At 36.1% G+C, this 22,779-nt stretch overlaps 1 protein-coding gene and 1 non-coding gene across 4 annotated transcripts in view; one reads left to right on the top strand and one right to left on the bottom strand.

Moving 5' to 3' along the window:
* Positions 1–22,779, bottom strand: part of WASF1 (WASP family member 1) — a 66,652-nt gene that overhangs the window by 15,228 nt on the left and 28,645 nt on the right. For all 3 annotated transcript variants that reach the window (XM_040238509.1, XM_040238510.1, XM_040238511.1), the window contains exon 2: positions 4,346–4,506. In XM_040238509.1, the coding sequence (XP_040094443.1) occupies positions 4,346–4,478 (133 nt within the window). In that variant the 5' untranslated portion in view covers positions 4,479–4,506. The remainder of the gene's footprint in view (positions 1–4,345; positions 4,507–22,779) is intronic.
* On the top strand, positions 1,074–1,145 carry TRNAC-ACA. Its single transcript has one exon. It is a non-coding gene; the product is annotated as a tRNA-Cys (tRNA).

The raw sequence follows: 22,779 nt of genomic DNA, 5'->3' as shown, positions 1-22,779 counted from the left end.
GCAAGTATAAAGGTACTCATTTATTCATCAAATGTTAGGGATACAAAGACGGAAGAGACAATTCTATTCCTGAAAGAACTTAGTTTAATACATGGATCTTTACCTTACAGTCTGTATACCACCTGAAATTATATGCAGATTTTTAATGCACTTGTATATTTTGGGAAAGAGAGCCCACAGGTTTTGCGTTTTTTATTTTTTTCTTTTTTAAACAGATTTTTTTAAAAAGAGTCTACACTTCCCCCACTTCAGGTTTCAGTGTCAAAGCACTGACGTGCCTAAGATAGCCCTCCCACTGGTTCCATTTTCATGTCCCTTCTTACTTTCTGAATCTACCTCCTCCTTCTATCCTAGAGAGAGGTGAAATGAATACAGTTCGCAATGGAAAGTTAATCGTCTATGCACCTGAATTTCAACTAGACTTACATTTATTATACTACTGTCTCTACCCAAGAAGCTATGAGGTCTCATCTCTGATATTAAAATCTAAATCCTCTCATCTAACACTATCCTCTATATCAAGCTCCACCATATATATCTAATATCATTTGTACCTTTAATCCCTCTCACATGGGACTTCCCTGGCAGTCCAGTGGTTAAGACTGTGCTTCCATTGCAGGGATCTCGAGTTGCGGAACTAAGACCTCAACATGCTGTGCAGCCAAAAAAAAAAAAAAAAAAAAATCCCATATATTTATTTTTGCCTCCATTCATTTGCCTACTTCTTCAAACAAGTTGAAATGCCTTCCTTCTTCATTCCTCTACATTTTCCAAATTCTTCTGTTCCTTAAAGGCCCAGTGCAACTCACATTCATTCAGTAAGCCTCCTCTTATGACTTCACCTATGCTCATCTCTCTTTTCTCAGTTCCTATAATCTAAAACTCATGGTTTTTAATTATATATGTGCTCACACTGTTTGAAACTCACAGAATAGTTTCAGCATTCATCATATTAGACTCTTCAACTACATGGGGTGTATTCTTTTAGGACAAAAAACATGTACCTTCATCACACAGCAAAATAGTCAGTGTTATCTGTCCATTATCTACTATCTAATTAGTCTTATGGGGCTTTCCTGGTAGCTCAGACGGTAAAGCGTCTGCCTACAATGCAGAAGACCCAGGTTCGATCCCTGGGTCGGAAAGATCCCCTGGAGAAGGAAATGGCAACCCACTCCAGTATTCTTGCCTGGAAAATTCCATAGACCGAGGAGTCTGGTAGGCTACAGTGCATGGGGTTGCAAAGAGAGCCAATCTATTTATCTACCCTCTTACCCATCTACGTTGCTACCTGTGAATTTTTCTGATTGAGAACAAAAAGTAGGCTCTATCAGCTCATCCTGGCAGCTCAAAGTGGCTATATTCAACAAGAGAAAGGCCCTGGGAAGAGAAAATGGTAAAAGATCTCTCATATAATTAAGAGTTCCATAAGAAAATAAATAAGACTGTTAAATAAGACAATAAGAAAATAAATAAGGCTGTTAAATAAGACCTGGGCTTCCCTAGTGGCTCAGACGGTAAGGTCAGGAAGATCCCCTGGCGAAGGAAATGGCAACCTATTCCAGTACTCTTGCCTGGAAAATCCCATGAACAGAGGAACCTGGTAGGCTACAGCCCATGGGGTCGCATACAGTTGGACATGACTGAGCAACTAAAGTAGAAGTAGTAATAATGGGGAAAATTTTGGTACAGCAGGAGAAATTTAAATAAAGCAAATTCTAGGTTTTCAGTAATTATCTATTATAAAACAAAATTGTGTTCTACTAGGAAAAACAACTGAACTGGATGTATATTTTTGCAAGGAAGAGGTCAGAACAATGTCCAGCCCCAAGCTACCTGAGCCCTGGAGTCGACCTTCACTACTGTGAAAGTGCTACAGCACTTTTGGTACTAAAATTAGCACCAAAGTGAAAATATGTATTACATAGAACCATTCAGAATAGCCTAACTTTATAAGTAGTTCAGAGATTATTTAACACATTAATTATTAACTGTTTTGGATGGAAACTGATATAAAATCTACTCTAAATTTCGCTGTCTTAAATAAAAATTAAACATAATTTAACCTGTTTTTTGAGGACTCAGTCATAAATTGATTATGAGAAACAACAGCATTAAAGTGTATAATTTTATATTAAGTGTGGTTACATTAAATGGCCTCTTTCCAGTTTTTAATGTTGCTTTTCCTCTTATGTCACTTCTTCCTTCCCTATAAACTACACCTTTCGATGGGCTTCAGTAATGCCTATTTCTGTTATTGGCATCCCCTCCCCCCACATTTCCTCTTTTAATTCTCTGAAGCATGAATGTTTGGAAACCACATCATCAACCTGTCTCAATTATCAAAGTAAAAGCAAACAAACTTGGAGAGGGATCAACTGGCTATTTTATGTACATGGTCTTCAGCCTGGACTTGTTTATTCTGGCTATCTTGAGGCCTTTTAAATTTAATTCCAGGTTCTCAACTATGTCAAGTGGGAAAGCTGCCAGAGAGCTTAATTTTAGGGTGGTAAACTAATGTTATACCTTGCTACAATATTTTATGCTTTTTCTCTTTTTTCTTTTTTGAATCTCTACAAACTACTATGAAAATTCTTCTATAGTCTCTGATTCCAAGTCTGAAGTACTCAAAGCCTAATTTAGCCATATTTTACAATATATTTCTATTTTCAGAGCTTGGTTACAGCATAACCATGTGCTGGCTGACAGATGTTGCTTATACAGACTATCTGTATCAGACATGAAAATTCTTTACCTTTACATATGAGAAATGGGTTAATACTGTAAAACTGACACTCTAAATCATTACATTAGTTCTAAATTCTATATTGAAAATACATCTAAAATAAGATGCCTATATTAGATCTAACATTCATTTTAAAGAAATATTTAACCAAATTTATTAATGTCATTTCTATGCCCTTAACATGCATTTTAATATTAACAAGATGATGCACCCATTTACATATAGCATATATTAATTTTATATGAAGTTATGTTATGTTACATTATTACAAAATAACATATCATAAAACCAGTTAGTACTAGCAAATGACTTTAAACAATATATTAATCATATATTAATATTTTCTAGGACTTTTCTTTTGACTTGTTTCAAAAGTACACTCTATACTGAATTGCTCAAGAAAGAAACAAATAAACAATATGTTAGTGATTCACAGCCAATATTTAACCTGGAAAAAAAAAAAAACACCAAGTGGAACAAAGAATACACTTAAATTCAAATAAACAAATCTTTTAATTTACTCTTACAACTATTTCACAAGCAATGTAGAAATTTAGTGCTCTCACCGAGAACATGAAAATACAACTTTATGTTGCTCTGGCTACATAAATATGTCCAAATGCTCTCACTTGAAACAAATCAGATTAACCACCTCATTTTACCTGTGCTAAGTACTCAATTATGAAAAGACAAAAGTTAACAGGAAAAGAAAGGAGAAGTCAATCCTGGCTATTAAGGACAATCTGTGTAGGTGGGTACAGCTGATAAATCTAGGACTACTTATAGATATCTAGACCAAAAACATCTTGTTTTATTTTTAAAATAAAACATAAATGTCTAATAAAAAGAAAATCCTTCAATGCAAAAGATAAACTGGATTAAAAATTTTTTTCTAACATTACATTTAGAATAAATGGGAAATAACTTAATTCCTTAACCTAGCAGCTGTTATAAAATCTTATAATGGAAACAGACTGAGTTTCACCTCCTCCCTTAACCTGTCCCTTCTATTGGCCTTTATTATCTGGCCAGCCTGCTGGCCTTCCGTCTGCCATCAGGCTGCAAAGCATACACTTGACTCGTATCCTAATATCCTTTAGACAATCCACTTGACAAACCTAATCCTCCAACTAGTCAGTTACCATCCCACATCGTTCACTTTTAGATATTTGATAATATAAAAATATTTCCCTAGGCTAATAAGATATATAAAGAGATACTAGTATCCCAAAACACAAATAACTGAAGCCTCTAGAAAAGTAAACAGTGATAACAAGCAAGCAAAAGTACAACTCTACCACCACCTTCTATAGTCCAAATCATATTTTAAAAACAATCTCAGCAATTCTTACGCATCATGTGATTTTGTTCCTAAAAGATTCTGACCTTATGTCCCTTTCCCAGATCCAAGAGAAGAAATGATTCCAAAATGCAATAATTTTACTTAAAATGACACTCTTTTCCCCAAAAATAATTAGATAATTCTGTACTCTTCTTATTAACTATCCCCCCACCCCAGTTAGTCACAAGAATATTATTTTAACACCCCAATGTATAATTCTGGTTTGTAATATTTTTAATTGGTGTAAAAATACTTACTTAGGCTACTTAGTTGTCTAATTATATTTGCCAAGGAAATATTGGTCACACATTCCAGTTCATTCTTAATTCCTCTAGGCAGTGCAGTGTGACACAAGTGCCTAGGATCAATGTTTCTTTTCACTAATGGCATCTTGAGATCAGCCTTTGTGCCAGTTCACCTGTAGGAAATCATACAATAAATTAACACTTTTCAGTTTTAACCAACACAGTGTGAGACCTTATCTTTCACATTTCATAATAAAATATTTGCTAGTACAAAGACGGTGAAAATGGAGTCACACCTGACTAAATAAAACTGATTTAACATTTTTATCTTCAATTATTAGAATGTCAATATTATATGAAACATTTTAAAAAATTTACTTTCAATGTCAACTGCTTCATGATGAATTCATAATCATTACCACTATTATTCTCTTAATACCACTGATTTTACTTACTACAACTAGAGGTTTTGTTCTAGAAAGTTAGTATGGAAGGTCCTCTGTAAGGAATTAGCTAAGAGGATTAAAAAAGCTGCAAGATTAGCATCAAAATTACTTTTCCACATAAAATGTATTAGGCATTCAATAGCTCAAAAATCAAATAGTCCATGTAATCCTCAATCTCATCAAAACCAACCAAAAAATATTTCACAGATCAACCTTCTTTGAATTACAGTCAGTCCTCACTTCCCAGGCTTCCCATATGCAAATTTTTCAGCTTCCACAGTTCAGTTAAATATCAGTCCCCCAACAACATGGTTCTAATTTCATACTACAGTATACTAACCGTGAGTAACTACATAAATACAAATTTCTTTGCTGGCACTTCAGTTCAAAAGTCACTGTGTTAATAAGAGGAACATCATTTCAGTGACTAATCACATCACTTTTCTTCAAACTCTGTTGGTGAAAGGTAACTTCTCATCTGTTACTCAGTTCACCTACAGATAGTGAAGCATGCAGTTGGTTTATATTCTTGCCTCCCAATGATAAACTCATGTGAAATTTTACAAAATGGTAACTGAAAGAGAGAACTGGCCAATAATGATAAAAATGTGGCAAAGAAAGAAAAAATGATGACATTGGAGTGAAATTCAAATTGAATATAAGTGGATTAACAGAAAAAATAGTTGATTGTGGGAATGTTGCCACTACCACTGTTTGAGAGACACTAGAGATGCAGTCAGAGGAATTTAGTGAAGGTAAAATTATTGAAATGAGGAAACTAGTTGTCACAAAAAAAGATGTCCCAAAAGAAGTCACAACAGCAAAAAACTTCACAATAAAGGAATTTTTAGGTAAGAAGAGAAGTGAAAAGCAGAGGAGAAAAGGAAAGATGTTCCCATTTGAATGTAGAGTTCCAAAGAATAGCAAGGAGAGTTAAGAAAGCCTTCCTCAGTGATCAATGCAAAGAAATAGAGGAAAACAACAGAATGGGAAAGACTAGGATCTCTTCAAGAAAATTAGAGATACCAAGGGCACATTTCATGCAAAGATGGGCTCAATAAAGGACAGAAATGGTATGGCCCTAACAAAAGCAGAAGATATTAAGAAAGGTGGCAAGAATACACAGAAGAACTGTACAAAAAAGATCTTCATGACCCAGATAATCACGATGGTGTGACTACTCACCTAGAGCCAGACATCCTGGAATGTGAAGTCAAATGGGCCTTAGAAAGCATCACTATGAACAAAGCTAGTGGAGATGATGGAATTCCAGTTGAGCCATTTCAAATCCTAAAAGATGATGCTGTGAAAGTGCTGCACTCAATATGCCAGCAAATTTGGAAAACTCAGCAGTGGACACAGGACTGGAAAAGGTCAGTTTTCATTCCAATCCCAAAGAAAGGCGATGCCAAAGAACGCTCAAACTACCACACAACTGCACTCATCTCACAAGCTAGTAAAGTAACGTTCAAAATTCTCCAAGCCAGGCTTCAGTAATACGTGAACCATGAACTTCCAGATGTTCAAGCTGGTTTCAGAAAAGGCAAAGGAACCAGAGATCAAATTGCCAACATCCACTGGATCATGGAAAAAGCAAGAGAGTTCCAGAAAAACATCTATTTCTGCTTCATTGACTCTGCCAAAGCCTTTGACTGTGTGGATCACAAGAAACTGTGGAAAATTCTTCAAGAGATGGGAATACCAGACCACCTGACCTGCCTCTTGAGAAACCTATATGCAGGTCAGGAAGCAACAGTTAGAAGTGGACATGGAACAACAGACTGGTTCCAAATAGAAAAAGGAGTACGTCAAGGCTGTATATTGTCACCTTGCTTATTTAACTTCTATGCAGAGTACGTCATGAGAAATGCTGGGCTGGAAGAAGCACAAGCTGGAATCAAGATTCCTGGGAGAAATGTCAATAACTTCAGATATGCAGATGACACCACCCTTATAGCAGAAAGTGAAGAAGAACTAAAGAGCCTCTTGATGAAAGTGAAAGAGGTGAGTAAAAAAGTTGGCTTAAAGCTCAGCATTCAGAAAACTAAGATCATGGCATCCAGTCCCCTCACTTCATGGGAAATAGATGGGGAAACAGTGGAAACAGTGGCTGACTATTTTGGGGGGCTCCAAAATTACTGCAGATGGTGACTTCAGCCATGAAATTAAAAGACACTTACGCCTTGGAAGGAAAGTTATGACCAACCTAGACAGCATATTAAAAAGCAGAGACATTACTTTGCCAACAAAGGTCCATCTAGTCAAGGCTATGGTTTTTCCAGTAGTCATCTATGGATGTATTGGACCATGAAGAAAGCCAAGTGCCGAAGAATTGATGCTTTTGAACTGTGGTGTTGGAGAAGACTCCTGAGAGTCCCTTGGACTTCAAGGAGATCCAACCAGTCCATTCAAAATGAGATCAGTCCTGGGTGTTCATTGGAAGGACTGATGCTGAAGCTGAAAATCTAATACTTTGGCCACCCTATGCGAAGAGCTGATGCATTTGAAAAGACCCTGGTGCTGAGAAAGATTGAGGGCAGGAGGAGAAGGGGATAACAGAGGATAAGATGGTTGGATGGCATCAACGACCCAATGGACTTGAGTCTGGGTGAACTCCGGGAGTTGGTGATGGACAGGGAGGCTTGGCATGCTGCGGTTCATGGGGTTGCAAGGAGTTGGACATGACTGAGCGACTGAACTGAACTGACTGACACAAAGTGCAAAAGGATAAAATGTTGGAAGCTGATCTAAATTTAATAGAAAAGAATAAGACAATTTGCAATGCACAGAAAAGATGTTTATTCTACTGGCTCTGTTTTTCTATATAAGGAGAAGGGAAAGCACTGTTCAAACTACTCTTGGTAAGTTTTTTACCAAGAAATAAAGCACTATAATTCTAACTGTTTCTAATACATTTAGAAACATTATACTAAATTATATTAGCTTTACTATTTTTTAATTTCCCTATATGTTTATAACTAAAATACAATTTTAAATGTTTTGACAAATTTTTTAAAGATCATGGAATAGCTCTAATTTTTTCTCACTGATTAATAAGATGATTTTGTACAGTTTTATTATCTTATACAGGCATTTTTTTTTTTTTTGGTCCCACACTACCATACTAAATGAGGACTGCTTATACTTACTTACTGGTAAACAATGCTTACTGAAGGAAGGCATTTATTATTTACTGAGCTTTAATCACTACCAAATGGAAAGTTTTGGATAAATCTAATTGCATTTAAGTGTTACTGGTGAACATTCTTTAAAAACAAAACTTTTACATGACATCTGTCTCCTCTGACTGATTTGTCCAGCATTTTCTCTACATTTTTAAACCTTTTTACAATTGTACAATATGAAGTTTGCTTTTAAAAAAGTATACAAAATTGTACAGCTTCAATGATTTAAACAAACATGCAAGCTAACACAGGAGCCAAAACATAAGAAAAAACATAAGAAATAAAAAACCCCAGAACGGTCCCACTTTGGTCTCCTCCCAAATCATCCTTACTTCTTTCCTCCCTAAAGGTAACCATTATTCTGACTCTTACAATACACATTTCCTTGTTTTTCTTTACACTTTCACACCTTAAGCAGGTAACTCTAAACACCAACGTTTTATTTTTATTGCTTTTTGAAGTTTATGTGAATAGAACCATATGTTATGTATTATTACTTTGTGTCTTGCCTTTTACAGTCAAGATTATACTTGTAACATTCATCTATGTCACTTTGTGTAACTGTAGGGTGTTCATTTTCAATGCTGTAAGATAGTCTAGTGTATAATTATACCACAATTTATTTACCCATTCTAATGTTGATATTATATACATGAATTGTTTCTAGTTTGAGGTTATTATGAACAATACTATAAACATTCATGTACAAGTGTCTTGGTGTACACATTTCTGTTGGAAGTATACTTCAGGAGAATAGCTAGGTTAAGGACATGCACAGCTTGAACCTTAGGAGATGATGTCAAACTACTTCAAGAGAAGTTGTACCAAAGTATACTCCTTTCAGCAGTGTAGGAGGTTGCTGCTGCTCCACGTCCTCACAACACTTGATGCTGTCAGTTAAAAAAAAAAAAATCTAGCAATTCTTGTATGTAAGTTGTGACAGCATACTGCAGTTTTGTTTTCCCCAATTACTGAGAGTTTAAGCACCTTTTCATGTGTTTATCTTATGGATTTTCCTCATTTGAGAAGTGTCTATCCAATGCTCTTGCCTATCTTTTTACTATTTGTTGTGTTAGGGCTGATCTGTAAGAACACTGGATATGAGCCATTTGAAGGTTATATATGATGCAAATATCTTCTCTTGTGTCATTTGCTATCTCATGCTCTTGATGTATTTTATGAGAAAGTGATGGAATTTAACAATCTTTTTCTTTTAAGTTTAGTATAAAAGCACAGGTTTTTTTAAAAATCATTTTATACACTAAGATCACAAGTATGAGCTTGTTTTATCTCTTAGCTTTGTTGTTTTGCCTTGTACTTTTAATTTATAATTGACATGGAATTATTTTTTTGTTAGGCAGCAGTCAAGTTTCTTATATATTATTTCAACACCATTCATTGAAAATACTGTTCTTTCCCCATTGCTCTACTGTGGCACTTTTTTCATAAACCAAGTTTGTATGTATCCTTAAATCCATTTTGAGGTTCTACAGTATTTCACTTATCTGTCCACCTAAAGCTAATCTTAGTAGAGCTCTACAGTAAGTCTTGATATCCAATAGGGCAAGTCCTCCTACCTTGCACAAAAGCATTTTGAATATACTGAATTCATACTAAAGTTCCAGTGGTATTTTTCAAAGAAATAAAAAGAGCAACCCTAAAAATTCACATGGAAACACCAAAAACCCAAACTGCCAAACCAATCTTGAGAAATAACAAAGCTAGAAGCAAACACTTCCTGATTTTATACTAAAAGGGTATAGAAATTAAAAATTATGGTACTGACAGAAAAATAAGATATACAGACTCATGAGAATTAAGAACCCAGAGATAAATGCAAGTGTAAATGGTCAACTAATACTTGACAAAGGAAACAAGAATACTCCAAGTGGAAAAGATAGTCTTTTCAATAAATGATATTGGAAAAAGTAGACATTCACATGCAAAAGAATGAAACTAGACCCCTATCTGACATCACTCACAAAAATTAACTTGAAATGAATTAAAAATTTTTATATAAGACCTGAAATGTAAAACTCCTAGCAGAAAACAAAGGGGAAAAACTCCTTGACATTGGTCTTAACAATTTTTTTTTTTTTTTTTGGCTATAAGACCAAAAGCACAAGAAACAAAAGCACAAATAAGTAAGATGGACTGCATCAAACTAAAAAGTTTCTGCACAGCAAAGTAAACAAAATGAAGAGGCAGCCTCTGGAATGGGGAAAAATATTTGCAAACCATTAAATTAATAAGGGGTTAATATCCAAAATATATAAGGAACCCATACAACTCAACAGCAAAAAAATCCAAAACAATCCAATTAAAACTTGGGCAGAGGAGTGAACAGACATTTTCCCAAAGACGGACATACAAATGATCAACAAGTACACGAAAAGATGATCAACATCACTAATCAAGGAAATGCGTTTTTTCCTCTTTTTTTAAGAAAAACTTTTTATACAATTTTAAAGGTTACAGTTATTACAAAGTACTGGCTATTTTCCTTGTGTTGTATAATACATCCTTGAACCCGTCTTACATCCAATAGTTTGTACCTCCCACTTTCCCACCCAATGGCAACCCACTCCAGTACCCTTGCTTAGAAAATCCCACAGACAAAGGAGCCTGGTGTCCGTGGGGTCACAAAGAGTCAGACTCGACTGAGCAACTTCACTTTCACTTTCACATTGTCCTTCCCCACTGGTAATCACAAGTTTGCTCTCTACATCTGTGAGTCTGCTTCTTTGTTTTTTTGCATTCACCAGTTTGTTATATTTTTTAGATTCCACATATAGGTCTTATCATGCAATTTAAAACCACAATGAGATAACACCTCACAACTGGTAGTATGGCTAGTCTCAAAAAGACAAGAGATAACAAATACTGGTAAGGATGTGGAGAAAGGGGAACCACTGTAAACTGCCGATAGAAATGTAAATTGATACTTTGGAAATGCTATCAACAGATACTATGGAAATAGAATGGAGTCTTCTCAAAAAAATTAAAAATAGAATTATCATATGATCTAGCAATCCTCCTTCATGGTATACATCTGAAGGAAATGAAATCATTATTTTTGAAGAGATATTTGCAACCCCATGTTCACTGCAGCATTAAATACGCAAGATGGAAACATCCTAAAAGTCCGCTGATGGATGAAAAAATAAAGAAAATGTGATATAAACAGTATATACAATGAAATAATATTCAGTCAAAAAAATGAAGGAAATCCTGCCATCTGAGACAACCCTGATGGCATTGTGCTAACTGAAATAAGTCAGATAGAGATGAACAATATATGACATCATGTATATGTGGAATTCAAGAAAAACTGAACTCAAAAACAGAAAGTAGAATTGTGGTTGCCAGGGATTGGAGACTGAGGGACATGGGGAAATGATGGTCAAAGAATACAAATCTCCAGGTATAATAAATTCTGGGGATCCAATGTATAGCATAGTGACTGTAATTGACAATATTGTATTATGTACTTAGAAGCTGCTAAGAGAGTAGATCTCAACTGGTCTCACAATAACAAAAAGAGGTAACTATGTGAAGTGACGGATGAAATAAGCAATAATCTTATTGTAGTAATCATTTCACAGTACATATTTATATCATATCATATTGTACACCTTAAATTTATACAATGTTATATGTCAATTACATTTCAATGAAGCTGGGCACGGGGGAGACCCTGGCATACAGTGAGTACACAATGACTACTGCTTTATTTGAATTTCTCAACAACATTGATTGTTAGAAGATAGACTTGATAGTCAGTACTCTCTGACCCATTTTAAAGGGGAAAAAGTATACGGAAGCAGTGTTAGAGAGTAAAAAAGATGCTGACCAAATCTTTCCAAACTTTTTATATGGGATGCATGGAAATAGCACTACCCCCTAAAAGAGATTAAGCCAAAACTAATTTTAGGGACAGTTATCAGTTAAGGTTATCAGTTATAAGTTAAGTTATCAGTTATAAGTTAAGATAGAAGGTTTACGTTTGGAGAAAAGGATGAAAATGACTATGCACAGAGAAGTCTTCAGGTCAGAGACGGAAGCTCTCTGGAGTATAATGGAAAGATGTGAGAAAGACGGAGAAATGGGTCAAATGAGGAACTGTTCAAATAAGATGTGAGTTCTGAAGATAACAGAAAACAAGGCTTGTATATCTGCCAGTTGACATAGATAAACAGTGTCATGAGGCTTAGTGAAATTATTTCTAGGTCTTTTGAAAGAGTATGAGCACACTCTTTGGTTTATGATATGATCCTGAAGGTGTCAAGAGATAATGCTATGGCATGCAGAATTAAATACCCCTTCAAATTTTACCACATGTCACACAGCTAATTATGGGCACCACAGGATAATAATCTCAGTTCTGACTTTCAAGTCAGTGTTTCCTTCATTATAACAAGTTGGACTTGTTGGACTTGGATTTTATTCTTGGACTTCTAACTAATTACTTGGAATACATAATCATTTAAACACAGTTTCATTTTCCCTTAGTTGTATTCAAAGTAACAATGAAGTTCATTTGTCCACTCATAATTCCATTAGATCTTCACATAATTTTTCATCTTGGCATTTCACTTCACAGAGGAATGTACTGGCATTTCCACATGTGCTTTCTCTTCTTGAACATTTTCAAAGTATAAAACCAGTATCAACGTTAATCCCCACTTTTAATAGTTTTCAATCAAAATAGCAGACCTCCTTCAAGACTCTTAAGCTGGACGACATATTAAAAATCAACTATTTTACCACTCATTTTTTAGATGAACAAATTTATCTCAGATAATTAAAAAACTTGTCCAAGTTCACAAAATTAACATCAGAGTTAATACTAAACTTTAGACTACCAGATTTTTACCATTATACTCTTAACCTGTATTTTTTTTTTCCTGTTAGTATTTTTAAATTCCATTTTATGTTCTTGACAAATCAGCCTTCAAATCTCACAATACTCTGGAAGATTTTCAATGGTATTTTGAAGCTCCCCAATTCCTGAGTGACTTTCTTCAACAAATAAAATACTTTCACAACCCAGAAGCTTACAAGGTAAATAAGGAAACAAAGACAAATGCTAAAAATTTTAAAACAATAAAAATAAACATATGGTTCCCTTGTGGCTCAGATGATAAAACATCTGCCTGCAATGTGGGAGACCCAGATTCAATCCCTGGGTTGGGAAGATCCCCTGGAGAAGGAAATGGCAACCCACTCCTGTACTTTTGCCTGGAAAATTCCATGGACTGAGGAACCTGGTAGACTACAGTCCATGGGGTCACAAAGGGTCGGACACGACTCAGCGACTTCACTTTCACTTTCTCCTACTGCTCCTCTGTAATAAGAAATTCCTCTGTACCTGTTCCTAGCTCCCTGAGCATTTCCCAGCCTAAGAGCTTAGCCCTTGGCTTCATACTCATACAGTCTAAAAGTAGGACAAGATAAATTATTAGTTATGCAGAGAGAATGAAATCAAAACAAGCTAAAGAGGTAAGAAAGACAACGTTGATATAGACCTATGGTATATTAATTGTTAGCCCCATGTAGCTAAATTAAAAATAAATAATTTCAAGTTCAGTTTTTCAGTCACACTAAGCCACATTTCAAGTACTCAATAGCCACATGTGGCTTGTGGCTGCAATTACAGAGGACAACTCAATTACAGGACAACGCAATTACAGAGGACAACTCAATTACAGGACAACGCAATTACAGAGCATTATACCATAACTGTAGGAAGTTGAATCAGACAACACTGATGTCTATGATGGACAAAGTGTCAAGGAGATGGGATATTTTAAGTCAAGGATAAGAGAGGAAAAATAAGGAAGCATGCTTGAAGGGAACACAAAAGTAGAACTAAAAGATAAAATACAATCAAATTAAAAAATTGAACTTTGAAATTCAATAAAGAACACACAAGTCTTAAGGAGTAAAAGATCACAAACATTCAACTTTAAAGATTTTTAAAGAGTTCTTAACTTTTATTATGAAGTATATGTGAAATGGGAGTACCAGACCACCTTACCTATCTTCCTCAGAAACCTGTACGTGGGTCAAGAAGCGACAGTCAGAAGCAGGTGTGGAACAACCAACTGATTCAAAATTGGGAAAGGAGTACAACAAGGCTATATATTGTCACCTCATTTATTTAATTTATATGCAGAGTACATCATGCAAATGCCAGGCTGGATAAATCACAAGCTGGAATCAAGACTGCTGGCAGAAATATCAACAACCTCAGATATGCAGATCAAACCACTCTAATGGCAGAGAGTGAAAATGAACTAGAGTCTCTTGATGAGGGTGAAAGAGACAAGTGAAAAAGCTGGCTTGAAACTCAACATTGAAAAAACCAAGATCATGGCATTTGGTCCCGTCACTTCACGGCAAATAGAACAGGAGAAAAGTAAAAGCAGTGACAGATTTTATTTTCGTGGGCTCCAAATCACTGCAGATGGTTACTGCAGCCACAAAATTAAAAGACACTTGATTTCTTGGAAAGCTATGATAAACCTAGACAGCACATTAAAAAGCAGAGACATCACTTTGTCAACAAAGGACTGTAAGGTACGGCTTTTTCAGTTGCATATATGGATGTGAGAGCTGGACCATAAAGAAGGTTGAGTGCCAAAGAATTGATGCTTTTGAATTGTGGTGCTGGAGAAGACTCTTGAAAGTTCTTTGGACTCCAAGGAGATCAAACCAGTTGATCCTAAAGGATATCAACTGACTATTCATTGAAAGGATGGTTGCTGAAGGTGAAGCTCCAATACTTAGATCACCTGATAGAAGAGGTGACTCACTGGAAAAGATTCTGATGCTGGGAAAGATGGAAGGCAAAAGGAGAAGGTAACAGCAGAGGATAAGATAGGTAGATAGTATCATTGACTCAATGGACATAATTTGAGCAAACTCCAGGAAACAGTGAAGAACAGAGGAGCCTGGGTTGCTGCAGTTCTTGGGGTTGCAGAGTCGGACACAGTACGTAAAATGACTAGAGGCAGTAAAATGCTGGTTCATAGGGTATATATAAACATACATATGTATCAGTTCAGTCACTCAGTCAAGTCCTACTTTTTGCAACCCCATAGACTGCAGCATGCCAGGCTTCTCTGCTCATCATCAACTCCCAGAGCATGCTCAAACTCATGTCCATCAAGTCGGTGATGCCACCCAACCATCTCATCCTCTGTCGTCCCCTTCTGCCTTCAATTTTTCCCAGCATCAAGGTCTTTTCCAATGAGTCAGTTCTTTGCATCAGGTGGCCAAAGGGTTGGAGCTTCAACTTCAGCATCAGTCCTTCCAGTGAATATTCAGGACTGATTTCCTTTAGGATTGACTGATTTGATCTCCTAGATATCCAAGGGACTCTCAAGTCTTCTCCAACACCACAGTACAAAAGCATCAATTCTTTGGTGCTCAGCTTTCTTTATGGCCCAACTTTCACATCCATACATGACTACTGGAAAAACCATAGCTTTGACTAGATGGACCTTTGTCAGTAATGTCTCTGCTTTTTAATATGCTGTCTGGGTTTGTCATAGCTTTTCTTCCAAGGAGCAAGCTTCTTTTAATTTCACAGCTGCAGTCACTATCTGCAGTGATTTTGGAGCCCAAGAAAACGAAGTCACTGTTTCCACTGTTTGCCCATCTATCTGCTGTGAAGTGATGGGACTGGATACCATGATCTTAGTGTTCTAAATGTTGAATTTTAAGCTAGCTTTTTCACTCTCCTCTTTCACTTTCATCAAGAGGCTCTTTATTTTAATTCCTCTTTGCTTTCTGTCGTAAGGGTGGTGTCATCTGCCTATCTGAGGTTATTGACATTTTTCCTGGCAATCTTGATTCCAGCTTGTGCTTCATCCAGCCCACATTTCTCATGATGTACTCTGCATATAAGTTAAATAAGCAGGGTGACAATATATAGCCTTGACATACTCCTTTCCCAGTTTGGAACCAGTCTGTTGTTTCATGTCCAGTTCTAACTGTTGCTTCTTGACCTGCATACAGATTTCTCAGGATGCAGGTACAGTGGTCTGGTATTCCCATCTCTAACAATTTTCCAAAGTTTGTTGTGATCCACATAGTCAAAGGCTTTTTAAATATACTCAATGAAGCAAAAAGATGTTTTTCTGGAATTCTCTTGCTTTTTCTCTTGCCAATGGATATTGGCAATTTGATCTATGCATACATATGTATAGCTTTAGTAAATATTGCTAAGTAACTTTCCACAGTGCTTGAACCAATTTCCACCCTACCAGTTCTTTATGAGCATTCCAGTTGTTTGATAGCCTTCCTAAGTCTGGTATTATACACTAATAAGTTGATGATCCAAGACTAATCACATCTTATTGTAAAGCTTCTCGTCTTCAAAATTTTCTAAATTTAAAAAATTTTTGCCCATTAAATAAGCAATTATAATAAAATATTAATACATCATTCTTTAATCCTTTCTAGAAAGTAAATGATGAGTAGATAAAACCTTTTCCATGATACAGAAACAGTATTCCCTACATTCTATAAGAATTCTATACACTCAAGAATGCCAAGATTGGCCTTAATAATAACAGAAGCAACAAAATTCATAGCTACATTTAATTCATCTACTGTACAAGTTTAAATAATGAATAGGAATTTTATTAAATTTATATTTGTAGACATACAATTAAATTACAATGTTCATGAATCAACAATTTTGAGTTAAGAACTTGTAAAACTTCCAAAATAATCTTTTCTATTATGTATGATTCATAATTACATCAACATTTTATAGTTTCCTCTCTCATTACAGGTGAAAAGAAAAAAATACCAATACTGAAAAGGTGCTAGGCATATTATTAATATTTTAATTCTCTTCCCTGACTTGGACATGAAAATTTTTTGCAAATGCTATGTTGAATCAGTGAGAATAATCAATTTACATCTGAGTTTCAGAATCATCCCTTTGAAAACATTTATTATTATTACCATTATTATTATGTCCTTTGTCTTATTTTTAGGGAAAAAAACACAAACTTTATTGAGGTATAAATAATTCTAAGATGTTCATTCCAGATCTCCAGCACCTCCTACTACTATTTCCATGATTCTATTACATGTTACAAGAGATTCTGAAGACATAATAATGTTTGCTAATCAACTGACCTTAATATACAAAGATTATATGATGGGTTTAATCTAATCACACTAGCCCTTTAAAAGCAGAGTGTTTTCTCCAGTTGACAGCAGAAAAGGAAGTCAGAGACTCAAATCATGAGGGACATTCACCATATCACTGCTGGCTTGAAGACCAAGGCCACTTGGAAAGGACCTGAGAGTAGTCTCTAAGACCCAAGAGCACCGTTTGGCTGCCAGCCAGGAATAAAACAAGAACCTCAGTTCTACCACTGCAAGGAACTGAATCTGCCAATTTGAATGGGTTTGGAAGCTGATTTTTTTCCACCCAAAGCCTCTGGAAATGAATGTAGCACAGTTAATATCTGGATTTTAGCCTTATAAGATGCTAAGCAGCAAACTAACCAAGCCCACTCAAATTGGTGACCTACAAAACTGTGAGATAATTAATAGACACTGTTCTAATCTGCCAAATTTGTGGTAATTTGTTAAGCTGCTAAGTCGCTTCAGTCGTGTCCGACTCTGTGCGACCCCAGAGATGGCAGCCCACCAGGCTCCCCCGTCCCTGGGATTCTCCAGGTGAGAACACTGGAGTGGGTTGCCATTTCCTTCTCCAACGCATGAAACTGAAAAGTGAAAGTGAAGTCGCTCAGTCGTATCCAACTCCTAGCGACCCCATGGACGCCAGCCTACCAGGCTCCTCCGTCCATGGGATCTTCCAGGCAAGAGTACTGGAGTGGATTGCCACTGCAGAAAATTAAGTATACATACTTAAAAGTGTACAATTTTAATTAGTTTTAAAGCGGTTTTAACAGTTTAACACTGTGAAATCACTATAGTCGCTGCTTACATTTTCTTTGTGCCCATTTGTAATCTCTTCCTCCACTCACGCCTGCAATCAACCAGGCACTTGCTTTCTGTCACTACAGATTTGTTTGCCTGTTGTAGAATTCTATATGTGTGGAATCATATTTACTCTTTTTTTTGCCTGTCTTTCCATTAGCCTAATGATTTTTTTAGATTCATCCATGTTGTTGCATGTATCAATATCATTCATTATTACTGTTGAATTTTATTGTTCATAGTATAGATTTACCATAATTTACCATTCATTTGTTGATGGACATTTGGGTTATTTTCAGTTAGGGGCTATTACAAGTAAAGTGACTATGAACTTTTTGTACAAGTCTGTGTGTGAACACGTTTGTTTTTCTTGGATAAATAACATACATAAGTTTAAGGGCCGGGCAGGGAGAGGATAAGTGGCAGGCAAAGAGTTAATGGTACCTTTACTGCAAAAAAGCATAGGGATTCTTTTGAGTTCCAAAAGTAGTTCTCAGGAGAAGCTGTGAACTCTCTTTTGTACCTGGAAAAAATGGTGGAGGAACTAGGATTCTACAGTTTAAATGGTAACAAGGGTGATGGGTCAGTAGGCAGAGACTTAAGTCTCTTCTAAATTCTACTTTTTTCCCAAAGTATCTTTCTTTTCAATGGTTTTATTCCGTTGCTTATATGCCTAATAAAATACAGTATCATATAGATATACTTAAAGCATTTTCAATGTATTATTACAAAGATGCTTACATTCCAGTTTTCTCATTTACTATTATGAACAATGTTGCTTTGTCCTCTATGAACAGGCTACCTGACAACAAGAACATGGCCCAGCCTTAAAGTGACCTCTACGGAAAGACCACAGTTTGGCAAGAACCCAGCCTGTTTATGAGCAGTCCTCAACAGATAAGTATCACATGCATAAGCAAGTAAAGAGGTTTAAAATAAAACACATAATAGGGAGACCTTGTCATCATTAACAGACATTAATACATCTAAAGTTTATTAGCTGGGATTCCCTGGTGGCTTAGATGGTAAAGCGTCTACCTGTAACGTGGGAGACCCGGGTTCAATTTGAAAGAGCGCTAATGAAATTCAAATTCTATCTGTCTCACTGATATATTTGTGTTATTATTGGGCATTTCTGTGAATATATTTTAGAAAATACATTCAGAAGTGTTTTTAAAAGTAATTTGAATTATTTACCAGGAGGTGACTCCTGACCCAGCCTCTGAGTCAAATAAGCCACTGTTTGAACCAGAAACTGAGGTCCTGATAAAGACACTGGGATCTGGAGACAATCCCTGGAGCTCCTCTGGGAAGGTCCTTACCAGATAAGTTTGACAAGCTATACGGGCTTGCTTCTGCTGACTCCAAAAGTCCTGAGTCTGCTGTTTGACCCTCAAGACAATGCCTTCCTGTTCTGGGCTCATTCCTATGCTACATTCCACAATTAATCGAATTGCTGGGTCTGCGGAGCACTCCCCTCCTCATCAATTGAAGGCTTCACATGGTGAGTTTCCCCACTTCAAGGAAAAGACTTTCTTCAACTCTGTCAATATCTTCACCAACAACAATCATGTGTGATGCCTCTCTTTAATCTGATGACATCTAACAATCTTAAAATGGACTGATATAACACATTGTACCTTAACTATGGACATAATGTGACTTTTAATTTCAATTATGTTTTAACTGATTTAATGACTATTTTGGCTTACATCTATAACTGTAAAATGGGGTTTGTTTCTAACCGTCTAAAAGCTTTCAGGTTACAAATTATGGTTCAAGCTCCTATGAGTGCCACAACCGTCTCCAACTGTTACTTGGGGCCCCTGGATCAGAGACCCTCAATATGAAGGTGAGGAGAATATGTACCTCAACAATTTAGGGACGACACTCCTCAACAGCAGGAAGTAGTTATGCAATTAAAATGATGCCCCTTTCCCTTGGCAATGTATTCTAAAAGAGAAAAAGAGGGGAATGAGTCAAATTCCTAGGTAGTTGATAAGAAGTCCAGGGTCCCTGAGGAGGAGAAAGAGGTCTGGGGCTCTCAAGGAAGAGATAGGGGTCTGGAATTCTCAAGGAGGAGAAAAGGACAAACATTTTTTTCTACATTCCTTAGTCACATAAAACCCTGAGCTGATGATGATTACACAACAAAACAACTCAGCTTAAACTGAGGACTATATAAGGACTATATAACAACGATGTAGGCTTCCCTGGTAGCTCAATTGGTACAGAATCTGCCTGTGATGTGGGAGACCTGGGTTCGATCCCTGGGTTGGGAAGATCCCCTGGAGAAGGTCATGGCAGCCCACTTCAGTATTCTTGCCTGGAGAATCCCCAAAGACAGAGGAACTTGGTGGGCTGCAGTCCATGGGATCGCAAAGAGTCAGACACGACTGAGCAAGTAAGCACAGCACACACATCCTGCTTGTAGACAGTTTCTCCTTCTTGAAAACCTTCTGGCTAATCCATGGGGTCCCAAAGAGTCAGAAACCACTGAACTGAACTAAATCCTGTTATCTTAAAATGTATATTATGGGTGTGGGTCTGGTAAGATCTTTCTGTTGTTAGTTCTAATCTTATCATCTTAAAATGTAAATTGTGGGAGTAGGTCTAGTAAGATCTTTACCACCTTGAGACATTCTTTTGATTTATTGTAATAACCAATTTTAAAAAGAATATGGCTCCTTTGCTAAGACTAGTGAGGGGGCCACTCGTCCTCCTTCTGATGTCTATGTCAGAAGTTTTCTCTGTCCTTTTCATTCTTTAATAAACCTCTGCTACACACACACACACACACACACGTAGTAATTTGAATTTATCAAGAATGATTCCTTATGAAAAATATTTTCTTTTTGAGGGGACAGATCCTAGAACATAGAGATGAATTCCACTCCAACTCCCCTATTTTTCATGATTCCTCTTCTGTGAGTCTATTCTTACCTAATCACATTTTTTCATTATACAGTATTCTCAAAACAGGCAAAATATAAATTAAGATATATCAGGCAGACAGCACATGGCTTGCTTCAAAAGTCATGAAACAAAGATAAAGGAGGAAGGAATACCTCCTAACTCAATGAAGTTGGCATTACACTAATACAAAAGCCAGATAAAGATATACTAATATCAGGAAAAGGAAACTACAAATCAACACCTCTGATGAATACAGATGCAAACATCCCCCCCCCAAAATTTAGCAAAATCATTAAGGTATACAAAAATTACACACTACGACAAGGTGGGATTCATTTGAGTCATGGAAGACTGGTTCCACAGTCAAAAATCAATCAAACTGAATCCATCCCATCAACCTGCTATAGAAGAAAAGTCACATGATCATATTAATAATGTAGAAAAAACATTTGACAAGCCCAACACTTTTCATGATAAATTCAGAATGGCTAGCAAACCAGGAATAGATGGTAACTTCCTCAACTTAATAAAGAACATCTAATAGCTACAGCTGGAGAAGGAAATGGCAACCCACTCCTGTATTTTTGCTTGGAGAATCCCATGGACAGAGGAGCCTGGCAGGCTACAGTCCATGGGTTGCAAGAGTCAGACATGACTTAGCAACTAAACCACCACTCCCACCAATAGCTAAAGCTATTACCTACAGCTAACATCATACTTCATGCTGAGAAACTAGCAGCTTTCCTACCAAGGTCAGAAACAAGGCAAAAATATCCGATATCATCACATCCTACTCAAAGTCTTAGCTAGAGCAATATGACAAGAAAAGGAAAAAAATAAACAAATTGAGAAGAAATAAAACTGTCTTTATTCACAGATAACATGACTATATATGTTGAAAATCCAAAATAAGCAATAAAAAACTCCTGGAACTAATAAATTATTATAACAAGACAACAGGATACAAGGTTAATATATAAAACTCAACTGTTTTTCAATATACCAGCAATAACAACTGTAAATTTAAATTAATAACATATAATTTACATTAGCACCCCATATCCCAAAATACTTAGGTATAAATTTATATGAGATTTATATGAGGGAAACTATAAAGCTCTGATTTGAAAAAAAGAAAAAGAAGAACTAAATAAATGAAGCAGTATTTCACATTCATAGATAGGAAGACTCAATATGGTCATGGTATAAGTTCTTCACAACTTGATCTAAAGATTCAATGCAATCCAAATCAAAATCCTAGCAATTTATTTTGTAGCTACTGACAAACTGATTCTGAAGTTTATATGGAAAGCCAAAAGACCCAGAATAGCCAATGTAAAATTGAAGCAAACAAAAATTAGTTGGAAGACTGACACTACCTGACTTCAAGCCTTAGTATAAAGCTACAGTAAGCGAGATAGTACAACTGGCAAAAGCATGGGCAAAGAGATCAATGGAACAGAACAGAGTGCCCAGAAATAGGCCCATATAAATACAGCCAACTGATTTTAGACAAAAAAAGCAAAATAATAATAGGCATACCTCATTTTATTGTGCTTCACAGATACTGCATTTCTTACAAATTGAAGGTTTGTGGCAACCCTGTGTCATCAGATGACAGCAGTTTTAGCAATAAAGTATTTTTCAATTAATGTATTTTTTTTACACATAATAAAGTATAGCATAATCATAACTTTTATATGCACTAAGAAAAAAAAAATTCATGTGACTAGCTTAAATGTGATACACACTTTATTGGGGTGGTCTGGAACCAAATCCACAACATATCCAAGGTATGCCTGTACAATGGAGAGCAGAGTCTTTAACAAATGGTGCTGGAAAACTGGACATCTACATGTAAAAAAGTGAATATGAACACAGATCTTACACCTTTTCAAAAATTAACTCAAAATGAATCACAGACCTA

The sequence above is a fragment of the Oryx dammah genome, unplaced genomic scaffold (assembly GCF_014754425.2).
Source record: "Oryx dammah isolate SB20612 unplaced genomic scaffold, SCBI_Odam_1.1 HiC_scaffold_4, whole genome shotgun sequence".
NCBI classification, from domain to species: domain Eukaryota; kingdom Metazoa; phylum Chordata; class Mammalia; order Artiodactyla; family Bovidae; genus Oryx; species Oryx dammah.
Note: the sequence above shows the minus strand (reverse complement) of the source record. Positions and strands in the feature narration are given on the sequence as shown.